This window comes from Cucumis melo, chromosome 3 (genome assembly GCF_025177605.1).
Source record: "Cucumis melo cultivar AY chromosome 3, USDA_Cmelo_AY_1.0, whole genome shotgun sequence".
NCBI classification, from domain to species: domain Eukaryota; kingdom Viridiplantae; phylum Streptophyta; class Magnoliopsida; order Cucurbitales; family Cucurbitaceae; genus Cucumis; species Cucumis melo.
Window position 1 is genome coordinate 13,997,609 of NC_066859.1, and position 14,891 is coordinate 14,012,499.

Sequence of the window (14,891 nt, forward strand, 5' to 3'; positions counted from 1 at the left end):
GAGGAAAATGGAGAATAATTTCGGAAGAGAGGGAAAAAAAGGAAGAGGGAGAGGGAAATTTTTGGAGAATTGAAGGAAGGATGAAGAAATAAAAACGGGTGGGGTATTGATAGGCGGGGAAGTCGTGTAACTGGTACATAACTTCCTGCATGAATGACACGTGGCTGTTCACGTCAACGTTACTGTTGACTGCCATTTGTCAGTCTGACACGTACGAAAATCATGTACGTGGTACACGATTTCCCCGCTACCCGACAAAATGGCAGTCAACGTGACTGTTGACTGCCACCTGTACGGAAAACGTGTACGCGGTACACGACTACAGTCAGAAATCGTGTATTGTGTACACGACTCCAGTCAATTGTCGTGGGCCGGGTACACGACTTCACTACCCATTTTTGACAATACTTCCCGGATGATCCTATTTTCGATAATATTTTTATAAACCACGTTATTTAAAAGAAAAATTCCTTACTATGAAGAAAAACATCCCGAGAGGGTAAAATGGGCCGAAGGATTCAATAAGCGGTATAAGCCCCGATCCCAACTGAAACTTTGAAACAATCTGTTGAGGACCGAAAATTTTCCCTAGGGTTCCCAATTTTCCTCAACTGGTGAACCCCTAAATCTTTCCTTCTCGGAGATTAACACCATTTCGCCTCTCGCTTTACTTCTTGTAAGTTACTCTTCTTTCTTCTTCTTCCATTTTAATCGCAAATTCGTCCGCCTCTCCCCATGGAGCAAAGGGTTTTTCACCGTTTTCTTCTAAAACCATTCATTTTCTTTGTTGATCTTGTCTTGTTTCCGATGTTCGAAATTTTCGTCTTTCCTTTGTTTCCTTAAAACAACTCCTCATCCAAGGAGGAAGCGTTATATGTTGTTGTTGTTGTTATTATTATTATTTGTTTGTAGCTGTGTTTTACGCATATGTCTTTAACGTTTCTGTGTTGTTTCTTCGATTGCTAAGTCCTAGGTTCTTCTCCGGGTGAGTATTGTTTAGGTAACCTACTCAATCCCTCCTCTTTTCTCTGTATGGTAATTTTTCTCGGGAAATTTCTGTCAAGGGCAATCAAAATTTTGTGAGTTTGATACAAACATCTTGGCGTTCGTTGAGTTCAAATATGTGCTTTCCTTCCAATGAGAGGGGAAGATACCTTCTCACTGAATGACCCTTTTCGAAGCTTAAGGACTGGACATGGAAAGAGTTTGGACTTCACAACTATGCGAGCGATGGCATGGTCGAAAATGTTCTATGGATTGAAACTGTCTGGGAAGGAGAAGCATTGGAATTAAAATGAGTGAGGTTATGCTTGAACAACTAATGATTTAAGAAGACAAAGCGATCCTGGCAATGAGGCTTGTGGCTGTGCTGTGGAGAAATTCTAGAGCTGGATGCTATTTTTTTGGACAGTCTAAGAACTGTATGATTAAGTTCCAGAGGCATGCTGTATGTCCTTTTAGATATGGTGTTTCCCAAATAATGTTCACCCAATCTGTTTTTTTTTTTCCTTAAATGATCATTTTACAAAGTTGGTTCTGAAGTAGGTGTGTTGGTATTTAATGAAGGAATTTTTGGTGGCCTTTGGAGTGAATTTGAAGTACCTTTTTGATCCAGCGAGATTCCTTAATATTCAATACAAGGAGAGGAATTTTGCTGCTAGGCCTTTTCCAATCAACTTATTTATATCTAGATAGCAAGATCCAGAGGAAACTTTGAGAGCTTCCTACCTCCTATTTCTCAAAGAGAACTAGAATTTACGAAGTAAAAGATATTGCAGTACAACAATGAAAGAAACTTATATACTCCCTTCAAAACCACTCAGCATAATCGTTTACAGGGGACCACAAACTCTCTTTCTTCCCTTTGGCTTACGTGCCTCCTATCTTTTCCTTCTTGCTTAGACAGACTTTAGTGACTAGGGGCTCCTCATTACCCGCGACCAAATGAGCCACCGTGTTCTCAGGGTACAAATCTGGAAATTGGGCTTGAATGGTGGACACAATCTCCCACGTGGCATCTGCCTGAGTAGCAAGAACCCAACGAATAAACACCTCCAATTCTCCCCTCATAGAAGGAGAACCATAGGCAAATTCTAGCCCATCTCCTTTTGGAGAAGGCTCGCATGAAGCACGGGATGAATCTTTACCATGTCACAAGACTTAATTTAGTCATAATCTGAAAAAGGCCAATAAAATGTGGAGCTAACATGGGATGGTTGTGTTGGAAAATTGAAAGTCGCTGTTATGACCTTAATTTAAGAGACCTAATGACCAACCTCAACATTCAAATCCTGCTGTTTTTTATTGGTTGTATCCGCCATTAGTTGCTGAGTTTGCAGCAATGACGCCTTCAAAGTATTTAACGTTGCATCTCTGTCTCAGAGTTGAACATCAACCTCGGCAACTACATATGAATCAGCATGTAGGGAATGATAGGGGTGGCGGCCACCCATAAACTACTTCACAAGGGCTAGGTAGTCTTAGTAAATGATGTTAAGTGATGCTGTAGCTTAACTCCACCCAAGAGAGCCATTTGTGCTCCATTTTGACAGGGGCCACGAATAACGAACTCTCTCTTCCCTATGCTCACATGCCACCTATCTTCCCCTTTTTGTGTAGACCGTAGTGCTTATCATTTCTTTTCTTGTTTTTTACTTCTCGTGATTTGTAGAAATTGGCTGCATTGTGCATCTCTAGGTGTTCTTTTGAAGGCCTCTTCAACGATTGCTTAGCTGTTCATTTTAGTTTTCTGTTACTAATTGAAAACCCAAAGCCTCCCTTCACTGCAGTTGGACAACACTTCGGTGTCCAACTTGAGATGCTTTGGTGGAACATTCTTATTAGGTTTATATTAGTTCCCATTGATATTGTTTACCAAAATAGGCTGCCGAGTTCTCTGCACGAGGCGAAAGAAGGATGGCCATTGATATTTACCATCGTTCTTTTAGTCATATACTTATTCAATACTAAGATCGCATCTGGTTGTGACCATTGCCATAAGGCCTTGGACTATGAGATTAGGTTCCCATTTGTATTCTATGAATTGTTTTGGAATAAAAAAGAATAACATAGATGGTTGAGACCTTGGTGTTCATGTTAGAGGTATTTGTTGCACCAAGCAGAAATTTTTGCCAAAGGAAGTGCATTCTTACTATTAAGACAGCAAAGTTCAGTTAAGTGGGGATTAGGGTTGACATAATGGCCATTTGATGATTGAACTTCCCTGTGTTGTTGTGGCGTGATATGGAACTTCTCTTAAGCCTAGTGGACCTAATTTGGCATGCATGGATTTTCAGAAGTGCCAGGATAACTTAGAACTTCCAGACGCTTTTACTACATTAGCTTCCCTATTCTGGGCTCCGAAGATAATACTTCATTACTTGACATTTGAGTTCAGCTTGGTTTACGTGAAAAATGTGCTTCCACCCTTAGGTAATTGTTGCATCGTTTCTGCAGGACTTTTAGTATGGCAGGAAGAAATCGCTCATCACGCCACATTGATGGTTACCGAGTTTCTCGTGATGTCCCTAGATCCTACATAGAACGAGTGCCAGCACCCCTGCCTATTCATCCTGCAGCTTTGGAGGAGGAACTTGAATTGCAACGTAGGGAAATGCAGAGAATTATTTCTGATAACCGCATGGTGATTGATGATAATACAGTACTTCAGAGGGAATTATCGGCTGCAAAGGAAGAAATTCACAGATTGAACCAGGTTATACCCAAAATCGTGTCTGAGAAAGAATCACAATCCAGGGAGTTGCTTGAAAGAGGTTTGAAGCTAGAAGCTGAGCTTCGTGCTTCTGAGCCTTTAAAGTCTGAGGTTCTGCAATTAAGAGCTGAGATTCAGAAATTGAATACTTTGAGGCAGGATTTGTCTGCTCAAGTCCAAAGCCTCACCAAGGATGTTACTCGATTGCAAGCTGAAAATCAGCAACTAAATTCTATGAGAGCTGATATTGATGGATTGCACAAGGAGCTTATTGAGGCCAGGTTTGAAATGGAAATTTTAATTGATTGGTGTTGGATCCTAGTCTATGTTTTCTTCTTTTTCTGGTTAGGATTTGGCACTAGGACAGGTCAAGATAAATTCAAAACCACATTAATTAGTCTATTCCATGATTGAATTGATCGTGCACAATGTTTTTAGGAGGGCTTATGAATATGAAAAGAAAGCCAATGAAGAACAAATTGAACAAAAGCAAGCGATGGAGAAGAACCTTGTTTCAATGGCTCGTGAAATAGAGAAACTGCGAGCAGAGAAGCTCAACATAGAGAGAGCACGGGGATTAGGTTATTTCTTTCTCTAATTTTTCTTTTCTTTTCCTTTAACAAATTTATTGTCAACATGTGGACGTCTGGTTTCTTGCAACAACGGTAGCTAGTTGGTTTTAAGCTTCTGTTATACCTTTTTAGGTGCTGAGAATTATGGGATCTTGAACAGAAGTCCTGAAATGAGATATGCAGGTGGTGCATATGGTAGTAGCTATGGTAGTTCTTGGGCACCATATGAGAAGCGTACCCGACGTTAAGTTTCAACCTTTCTCTTAGATGTCCTTCACTGGAGTTCAATATCTGGTTTAACATCTTTACTCTTTTTTGGAGAAGCTGCTTTTGAGAACTACCATGATCATGGTGTGAAGTATCAACTATCAACTAGTTAAGATTTGTAACTGTAGTACATTTTACTCTATGTGACTGAAGTTCTGCTTTCATTGCATTATACAATGAGTTATTTTTATGCGAGTTTATTTAGTGGCTGCAGTGGCAGAAATATACAGAGTGGATTGTTGGCTGGGGAAAACATTGACGTTTTTCAACTAATCCTTAAAAAAAGAAAAAAAAGGTTTATGATGGTTACTCTGCAAAATTAGCAGAATAAATGTTGATCGAGAAGTTTAATTCTCGTGACAATTATTGTGCTGAAAATATATTTTGGGGGGCATATTGTGATTCTCATTTCTATAGTCAGTTTCTCCAGAACATACGCTTGTATTGAGGGATCCAGCTCCTTGGCTTATGGAGAAGCTTTATATTGTGTTGGGTTTGTGAGTTATTTGATTGGCTTGAGTATAACAAGTACTCTTTTGTAAGTTAAATGTTTTGATCACATGCCCATGCGAGTGAGTTGCTTGACATTGGTAGGCAAGAGTTGACTGATAGTATTGTCATGTATGAAGACGTTCAGTTGTTTAGTTGGAGATAAGAACCCTATATTGGTCACAAGAGTTTTGAGAAGGGATCCTGTTGTGTTGAATGGTAGATATAAATAGCCTACTCGGACATTCTTCTATACGTTCACAAGTACCCTACTCTAGTATTTTTGTTATGTCCGTTGGATATGAAAGTTTGTGTTTCTAATCAGATCTGTAGGTTTGAATGTCCTCTATCAATTTTGACGATTCTCACTCATAACTAAAATTACATTAATACCTCAACCGATGAAACTACTTGAAGTAGAGGCCCTACAGCAGAAGACCTATTTAGAAGGTGATCATGAGGGATGATAATTTCTGAATCTCTGACCAGTCCAGTTAACTGGTGAGCAGCCGAAGGTACTAAGCATGCGACCAAGAAGATTTCCCATGCATTTTTATTCACTTCACATCTGGTAAGTAGAGTGATCAGGATCAGCAAGGACAATGTTAGAATGTAGCTTTTGCTCAAATAGCTGAGAGATAGGGGTGGTTGTCCGTTGTCTAATCTTCTGCAGTCGCGTTAAAAATTAAAAAAACCTGGGTGTGCTTTTTTTTTTCTCTTTTGCTAGTGTTATGCAAGTTTGATAGGAAAATTGTAATTAGAAAATGGGTGACTGAAGATACCAACCATGTGATGCATTATTCAGTTTTGAAGTTTGCAATTTTGGAAGCATATTGCCAAATGAAGTCACAGATTGAGGAAACACCGCAACTTAAATTGAATGTTAGCTGGATTTATGCTTGTAGTCTTTTCTCTATTCTTGCATGATTCTCACTTTTCTTCTATTTTGTTCAATCTTTATATTGAAATAAAGTCAACGAGCTTTCTACTCATTGAAATATCTCTACTCTATTGTTATGATCATTTCTTCAAATTGTTTGCCTTTTTAAGTGCTTAAGAATACTTTTTTATCACTTAAAACTACATTTTTGATCATTTAGAAAGTCATTTCATAAGTGGTTAAGGATATTTTTTCACTTAAAACTACTTTTTGAGCTTTTAGAAAGTCATTTCAATCACGCCCTCTCGGTTTTCATCTTGAAGTGTTTGAATTTGTTGATAAATTCTCGAACACTTGAAACACTTCCCCTCAATAGATATTCAGGATATTGTACCATTTTAAGTAGCAATAGATATGTACTCAAGTACTCATCATCAATTAATTCCAGTAGGGTTTTTCCAGTTTTTTCTTGGTAAACAAGATGTGTGCCTTTGAAACATGTACCCAAGTTCTTACGGTTTATTTTACAAGTTTTTTGAGAATTGGCTCATACTCGGAATAATTACATCGTCCTCTGGAGCCCAATTTCTTTATTGTCTAGATTGTTTGTGTATGTTAAAATTAAGATGAGATGAAGATGATAATAAAAGATCATAAAACGTAAGGGAGTAGGTTTTGTGCTTCTCCATAGTTACCTTTTCCTTATGCAACAAATCCCTTCTATAACTGGGTGTACAAAAACTTCAACCCCATATGAAAACATTCCTGCATTTCAGTTCAATTCAATTCATTCCTATGTCAATATTCCTTTGTTTTGGGGCACCTTTGTTTTTTGCAACATTGGTTAGGTGGAGTCATTTGTGGTTGGGTTTGTCATTGTCTTGAATCAAAGGAACCAGCTCGAAACTGTGGAGGCAAAGGAACTGGGTACTGTACGATTTGTTTTACAAACTGTTTGTTGCTGCTAAATATGGACATCTCGAACTCTGGCTTCATGGTGGCTTCGGTGGCCACAATAATAATGAAATTCAATATTATAGAGGTGGAATCTACAGTGAACACTGTTTTAGTTTAGTTTTTTTAATCCAAATGGAAGCTTGAGTTTAGGACACAATTTGAGAGGAAATTGGTGGTTTTGGGGTTATTTGAGTTTTACCTTCCATTGACTTGTTTTTTCAGGTGTAAAAGATGTACATGTATGTACTTTATAACATTCATACCATGTACGCTTGTATTATCAATACTTTTCATACATATGTGTGAACTATGAACAGTACAGACATACGAGTACGTATTAACAATCATGATTAACTTTAAGACAAATTCTGATATGTCTGATGTAATATAGACAATTAAACAAATAAGAAAAGAATAGACGAACAAGAAAGGAAAAAAGAATGATATGAAGTAGAAAATAGAACAATTAGGAGATGTAACTACACAAAGTTCTGTGGCGCAAATGTGCCAGAAATATGGCTTAATTGGACTGGACGAAAGACCAAAAATGGAGGGGAAATGAACAAAAATGTCGAATTCTTGTAATAACAATGGAACAGTTACGAGATGTAACAACACAAACATGGTGGAATTCGTTGGATCGAATTTAAGCACTTTCTGGACTTCTTCAAGTTTCTTCAACTTAAACAATGTTTATCAAATAATGAACTCAATTTAACCATGCAATATAATTATTTTATTACATTAAATAATGATTAGCCACTTAATTTGGAAAATTAACGAAATTAACATCATTTTATTTTTATATTTTAAAAGTAGCACGACTTTAAAATGTTCACAATTTTGTTTTTCTCGACCAATCTTGGTGGGATCGACCATGAGATTCTTTGCAATTTTTTAAAAATTCTTTTAAGAAAATTTCTCGCACCCTCTTGGTTGAATGAGTTATCGAGATTGTGCGTTTTTTTATTAAAATTTTGAAAATAGAGGGATATAATAATTGATCGAAATAACCTTGGAATACCAACTGTTTTATACTCTCGTTCTAACAAAACCTTAAACCCTAAACATTTTTCTCATTTTGCCCTAGAACTAAGTGAGAATATTTCCAAATCTTTCGAATTCTTCTGATTCTTGGTTCCCCATATATGAAGAAGCCATCTTCTAACTCAAATTAGTTAAGAAATTACTTTGAACAATTCCATAATTTAGGTTTTAGTTCTTAGTTTATGTTTTTACCTTTTTTTTTTAGTTTGAAACCTAAGGCGGATGGGAAACTATGTAGTTTTGGTGTTCTGATGTAGTTATTATTGAGCTAATCTGGCCTGATGTTATTGTTTTTCCTGATCTCCTTTAATGAATCTCGACGATTTTATGAATCTGAGTTCGGTAGATGATAAATCTCAGTCAAGATTTATGAAATTGTCTCGAGATCAAATGGGTTGCACATGCATGCAAAACCCTAATCTCATGGCATCCTGGTGTAATGTTGTATGAGTTCAATTGCTTATTTCTTTTTTTCTCGATCGGGAATGCTCTGAGATTGTCCCGAGATTCATCAAAGAATACTAATGCACATGTCTTCTTTTTATTGCAGACGCCTCTTGTCACAAAGATCAATTCTAATAACTTTTTCTTGTCCAACCTCACATGTTAATTGCACTTAGCAAAGACAGTGTCAAACTTAAAAAACAAGCTTACACCCAAACAAGTGTAGATGTTCAGGAAAACAATATTTGGTCACTTCATGGATGTGAAATCAGTTTTCAATGGACTGCTCTGCCACCACATCCTCTTGAGAGAGGTTGAAGACGAACCAGATGACATTATCTCATTTAAATCACTCAGTCAAAAGGTCTCCTTTGACTGGGAGGACTTTGATACAGTCACGAGGTTGAGGGCTAGGTCGAGACATCCCATCCAGTTAGACACTAATAAAGCCTTGAGGTTAAGATACCTGTACCTTAGAGATCGGTCCAACATGAAGGTTCAGAGTTGGACAAAGATTATCTGACCCAAAATTTTGAGAGCGACGAGGAGGTCGTGAAAATGTCGCTCTTCTACTTCATTGAGTTGGCCATGAAGTGCCTCTTTCGAACTAGCAAACGTCTTGGTCCATACCAGCTTACCTTAGTCGTAGCTAATGAAGTCCTCCAAGTCTTCAATCAGGCCTAACATCATATGTGTTGCCTCCTCTCTCGATCAATTATCGCAAGCTCGACGAAGTAGAATACCAACATCTTCACCGTATTCTTGTCGTTTTCAAATTGAAGGGTTGAGTAATGCTTCTCGAACTCAGACCTGATTATGCTTGTCCTATCCTCTAAATATAGCCTTCGTAATCGAAGGGCCTTGTCTTGTTCAAACTGGACCTCACGTCTGGGCCTATATTTCACCCTATTATTATGCTAAAGTTCTTCTGCCCAAAGAAGACCTTCTCACCCAATAACTTAAAACTAAGTATGTTCTTCCATCCTTTCTCGTCCTCTCTGCCATTACATTTTATTATGAGAATAGTAGGTCGAGTTTGTAAGTAAGAAGTCCTTGGAATTGATTTTGGATAAAATAGGCATTTCCAAAACAATTTTTTTTAACAAAATAAGTATTATTTGTTAAAACTCGGGTTAATCTCAAAGCAATCTCAATCAAGAACAACATAAACCTCCAATTGAACTCGGGCAACATTACCTAGGATGCCACGAGATAGGGGTTTCACATTCATTCTGTAAGGTAATCTCCATCCTATTTCAGGTGAAATCGATCCCGAGATTGCTCCACATGAAACTCCAATTGAACTCAGAGAGGTTTCACATGGATTCTGTAAGGAAATCTCTATCCTATCTCGAGTGAAATTGATCTCAAGATTGTCCCACAGACTGCATGTGAAAATGCATCACATCTTGAAACTCATTCAACGAATCTTGGGGCATTTTCATAGATCTCGGTCGAGATTCTTTGTCTGTATGGCCTCAGATTGAAGAAGACTACATGCATTAATTGAAACCGATGTTGTACATCTAAAAAACTACATCAAACAACCAACTACAAAGTTTCCTACCTACCTCAGATTTCAAACTTAAAACTAAACCCTAGACTATGAAATCATTAAAAGTGCTCCACCTTGAGAGATTTAAGAGGAAAGATGAGTTCAAAAAGTTTGGTGGAGGAAAATCACTAAAAGTCATTCGAATTGTAGGAGTGAAACCGTTCACTTCTCGACCGAAATGAGCACAATGTTTAGAATTTAGTATTTTCATAGAATATGTAATGTTCTAAATACCAAGGGTATTTCGATCATTTGATATATCCCTTTATTTTCAAATTTTTAATAAAATACACTATTTTGGTCACGCATTTGATCAAGAGAGATCGAAAAATTTCATTCAAAGAGTTTTTAAAAATTTGATAAGAATCTCGGGATCGCACTCAGTCGAGACTCACTAAGAAAAAAAAATTACAAGTTGTAACACCCAAAAAATTTAAATAATTAATTTGGTGTTAAATTAATTGGAATCGAAAGTTAAGGAATTTATTTGGTGTAATGTGTTCAATTAATTAAATATACATGGTTTTAGGTGATCTATTAACTTCCTGTTAGGAGATACCGTAAGTAATAATAATGTTGTGTGTTCAATGGAGCATAATTGGATGAGTGAGACCATACAAACACCCCTAATCGTGTAAGTGATCCCGTAGGAACATCCATAGCTGTGTGAATGATACATAGGTATACACTCCTAATCATATATGTCATCCATAGGCACAACCCTTGTCGTGTGTGTGATCCTATCAAAACATCCCTAGTCGTGCGAGTAATCCCGTATGAATAGAATATAACTAAACCTTTACCCGTGCATGTGATCCATAGATACACCTCAAATCATGCAAGTGGTCCAGTAGGAACACCCCTAGTAATGCAAGTGACCCCATAAGTAGAAACATAATACAGGTGGGGTACAAAGCCTAACAACCAAAGTTAATAGACACCATAGTTTAAAAGTAACAATCAACATAAACATGACATGAATCATTAGTCATAACAGTCCATAATCACGTAATACATAAAACATGCATTATCACCATGATACATCAGGCATCAACCATAACATCTCATTATGCATTTTCAAGTACTATCGATGTAGAATCACAAAATACATGCAGTCTCTTAAATTTAGTTCGAAGGTCCAGTAGTAGAATCTCTTACCTGAGATTAGCTAAAAATATTCGTTCGCTGACAGTCATGTCCAATTAAATCAAATCCTAACAATAAGGAAAAAATTTAATAACTTAATAAAAATAATATTGGTCAACCACTAAATTTTTCCAACTTAACTTATCTAAAATTTAAGGTTGAAATCAATTCAACCTAGGTTGGAAAAAATTCAAAGATTAAATCTCCAGTAATTAGCCAATTGAAGCATTAAGGAAAACCTCCAAATTAAATACAAAATTAAATTTCTCTTTAATTTAACTTTTATGGGTGATGGAAGAATTCCACAATTTAATCTTTCTGAAAATTTGCCAATTAAATCTTCAAAGAAAAATCCAAACTTTAATCCAAAAATTATTTTATAAAAAATTTAACTTTTATAGGCAAAACCCACATCAAACCATGCAATTAATTATCCTTTACACCTTAGTCTAATCTAATGCCCACCATTCACAAATTGACATTAACCTCAGACTATGTAGATAATTTGCCATCACAAACATATCATCCAACCCTCAATTGGACATCCAGTAATAGAAACCTTACTTCAGGTTATGCTAAGTTCGTTTTTGGAAATGAAACCATTATTCCACCTATGCATAACCAAATTAAATTAACAATTTTTGCCAAAAAAATTACTAATTTAATTACCTTAGCTTACCAAACTTACCCAAATGGAGGTTGAAAATTCCTCTCAACCTTATGAAAAAGTCCATCACCTAAATCCTCAAGCTTTGCCAATAAGACCTTTAAAAGGCATGCAAACAAAATCAATTCCAATAATAAACTTAATTTAGAGCTCAGTTAACCTTTAATGGATATTGAAATCTCACAATAAGATCCCAAACACTCACCAATCTTAACCAAAATCATTAAGCAACAACGGTAGAGGGTAGTGACAAATATCTTTGATCCAATTGAGGCAACAACGACTAGGGTTATGTTAGGAAAAAGAAGAAAAAGAAGATGAAGAATCTTTTTTTTCTTTTCTTTTCTTTCAACCGAAGCATTCCAATGCTATTTACAAACCCAAATAATAATAATAATAATATTTTTCATTATTATTTCCTTTTCCTTTTATAATATATGTAATACAAACACACACACACACATCCTCTCTTTTTAAACCTCAATGCAAAGCTTAAACGCCAAGCTTTTTAACATAGCAGCAGAATACAACAACTTAATCTCATTAACTTAGCCTTATCGTCGGACCTTTAATACTTAACTTAACAATACCTTTCAACTAATTACACTACAGACACAAGATAATGCAGCGGAATAAGTACAAAATTTTTCTTTATTAACTTAACACTTCTACAATGTTCAGCTAGTACTTAGAATTTTCCTTACAACAAGACTTAAACATAATCTTCAGGCCTCTCTTCGCCTAAACACGGCTTTTCCAACTTGACGTTTGGGTTTCTCGCCTTATCGTGTAGCAATGCACCATGTTCTCTTTGCCACCAAGATACAGTTCTCTGTGCCATAGTGAGAGAAGCTTGGTTGAACTCTTTTGGCACTGGTAGTTAGCCCCCTTTCCCCCTCTCCCCCACGCTCTAGTTACTGTACATTTCCTCATCCACCGACTATTGCTACTTCTTGATATAAGGTACTTAAAGGTGTGAAACCTTCATTCCCCTAACTTGGTTCTTTAACCCTTTTGCTCTCTAGCTCATCGGGTTAGGCCTCACTAACCTGGGTATTGCTCTCACCTTCCTCCAAGCCAGGCCAACCGCACTAAGGAGCGATCCACTTACCCACCGGCTCTTCAGGTGTATTAGAAATCTCAATGGCTAATGCGCTATGTAAGGTTACAGGGTAACTCTACTTCCCTCCTTAACTAGGCTACAATGCCTGACAACCTGGGGAGAGAAAACTTAAAAACTTAAGTCAAATGGACTTAGTGATTAATAGGTTTGAGAAACCTTTTGGGAAAATAGTCACAAAAAATTCATGACAAAATTAATAGTAAGTTATAACACATGAAGTTCGACGCAACGAACTGTTAATACACATCGTGTAACCATCACAAGTCAAATAACTACAAGTACAAAATAAATAGTCATTTCATCATAATCCTTCAAACATAAAGAACTTACTCTCTTTGATCACTTCAATTGCAATGGAAAAACACAAGAACATTTGCTTATGGCAAAAACAATGTTATCAAAATCTTTGAAATGCTTAGCCAACTTCTCCACATTCTTGGTTGTTGTTTTCAAATCCAACTCATCAAATGTCCTTCCAACAACTACTTCAATGCTTGCTCCATCCTTTAAATCACATAAACACAGACTTATCAAGACAGTAGCCATTTCGTATTTGAATGTCTAAAAATCAAACTCATACAACTATATTAGAAATTAGCAAATTTATGGTCCAAAACAAGTTCACAAGGAACTCACATTATTTGGTATTGACTGTGATCTGAAGTAGGGAGAGATAGTACCATCATAAAGGCCTTTAGAAAACTCCTACGGATAGAAATTCACAAAACCTTATGAGCTGTTTGTTTTTTTAAAAAAAAATTGACTAAAGACAAAATATATATATCTATAGAACAATAGTGTTACCTCTATGTTGCTCGAACTCGGATCTGACTCTAACAAAAACTTTGAGCCTATTCTCTTGTCAAAAGCAGCAACCTGACAAATGCATAACAAATATAAAGTGCATTAGGAGATACAAATTTGCTAAAAGCATGATTCTCTCTAGTCCTAACAGATTTGGCTAAATTACCTTATAGAGTAATTTTGCATGATTAGACCCACGAAGCACGAACGGCGATTGTGAACAAATTGAGCGGACCACGAATGAAATGAGCATACCAAATGCATACAGATATTCATCACAAACATTAAACAATCACAAATAGAAAGAAGATAGATGAGTCAAAGAATATACAAATTAGGCCGACGTGAAGACGATTGAGCATACCAAATGAAGACGGATTGATCAAACCTTGAAGCCACATAAATGAAACCACAACAACATTTTATAAAACACATGGAAACCCATTAGAAAAATACCATCCTTTTCACCGGATTGAACATTAGTCATACTTTCCTATGCAAAATTACTAGAAAAAGTCAACGCTTCCCCCATTTTAAAGAAAAACAAACACAACCAACAAGATAAAATGAACACTCTTAGAAGCATTCCATCAAACACGTGGTGACCCAATAAAAAAAAAAAAAACCATCGCTTTCATTTGACTGAACATAAATTGGACTTCCCCTTTATGCTAAAATACAAACGTTGATTTCATTTGACTATACATAAAAAACCATCACCCAACCATAAGATGCTTCAATAAATCATATTTTGTATGACAATAGGAAATAAGAAAAATAACCAAAGGAGATAATTAAAAACTCTCACTAAAACATTCCAGAGAGCAAGGCATCCTTGCCAATACTCAAGGCATATTTCATATATTGAATGAACATCTACAGGGGAATATTATAAATATTAGTAAAATAGATGTCCATTATCATTAGTCATGTGTCACTCTCCCTCAAATCCAACTCCTATGTCGTGTCTTAAAGATGTCAACTTTTAGTAGACATGTAATCCATTTCATGCTTGTCAAATTGCATATAAATAGTGGTATTTTGTGGATTTTGAAGAACACGGCTTGGTTGAAACTACAAAATAATGGAAAATGGTGGAGAACATAAAATTTCTAATTTCTAAAATTTATTTATTTCTGTATTTATCATTTATATATTTTAATAATATATATATATATATATTTTTTCAATTTTCATATTGGGGGTTGTGTGTCATTTTTAGACCACA

General features: G+C 36.2%; 2 protein-coding genes across 2 annotated transcripts; one reads left to right on the top strand and one right to left on the bottom strand.

Annotated features, from left to right (window-relative positions):
* Positions 1-442: 442 nt before the first annotated feature.
* Positions 443-4,751, top strand: LOC103488624 (protein FLX-like 3). The gene is made up of 4 exons (XM_008447443.3): positions 443-676; positions 3,457-3,993; positions 4,151-4,293; positions 4,417-4,751. The coding sequence occupies exons 2-4, from the start codon at positions 3,467-3,469 to the stop codon at positions 4,530-4,532; spliced, it is 786 nt and encodes a 261-aa protein (XP_008445665.1). The 5' UTR covers positions 443-676; positions 3,457-3,466; the 3' UTR covers positions 4,533-4,751.
* Positions 4,752-12,133: 7,382 nt separating this feature from the next.
* LOC103488623 (protein disulfide isomerase-like 1-6) lies at positions 12,134-14,173 on the bottom strand. Its single transcript, XM_008447442.3, has 5 exons — positions 13,830-14,173; positions 13,664-13,735; positions 13,496-13,564; positions 13,190-13,363; positions 12,134-12,952 (listed from the first exon to the last, which is right to left on the bottom strand). Exons 1-4 carry the CDS (start codon positions 13,914-13,916, stop codon positions 13,199-13,201), a joined length of 393 nt encoding a protein of 130 aa, XP_008445664.1. The 5' UTR covers positions 13,917-14,173; the 3' UTR covers positions 12,134-12,952; positions 13,190-13,198.
* Positions 14,174-14,891: the final 718 nt, after the last annotated feature.

Coding starts and splice junctions, on each gene's coding strand:
- LOC103488624 (XM_008447443.3), top strand. CDS start 3,467: ATGGCAGGAAGAAATCGCTCATCACGCCACATTGATGGTTACCGAGTT. Junction 3,994..4,150: donor AAGGAGCTTATTGAGGCCAG/GTTTGAAATGGA, acceptor CAATGTTTTTAG/GAGGGCTTATGAATATGAAA. Junction 4,294..4,416: donor AGAGAGAGCACGGGGATTAG/GTTATTTCTTTC, acceptor ATACCTTTTTAG/GTGCTGAGAATTATGGGATC.
- LOC103488623 (XM_008447442.3), bottom strand. CDS start 13,916: ATGCTCATTTCATTCGTGGTCCGCTCAATTTGTTCACAATCGCCGTTC. Junction 13,736..13,829: donor ATGCAAAATTACTCTATAAG/GTAATTTAGCCA, acceptor TGCATTTGTCAG/GTTGCTGCTTTTGACAAGAG. Junction 13,565..13,663: donor CGAGTTCGAGCAACATAGAG/GTAACACTATTG, acceptor TTCTATCCGTAG/GAGTTTTCTAAAGGCCTTTA.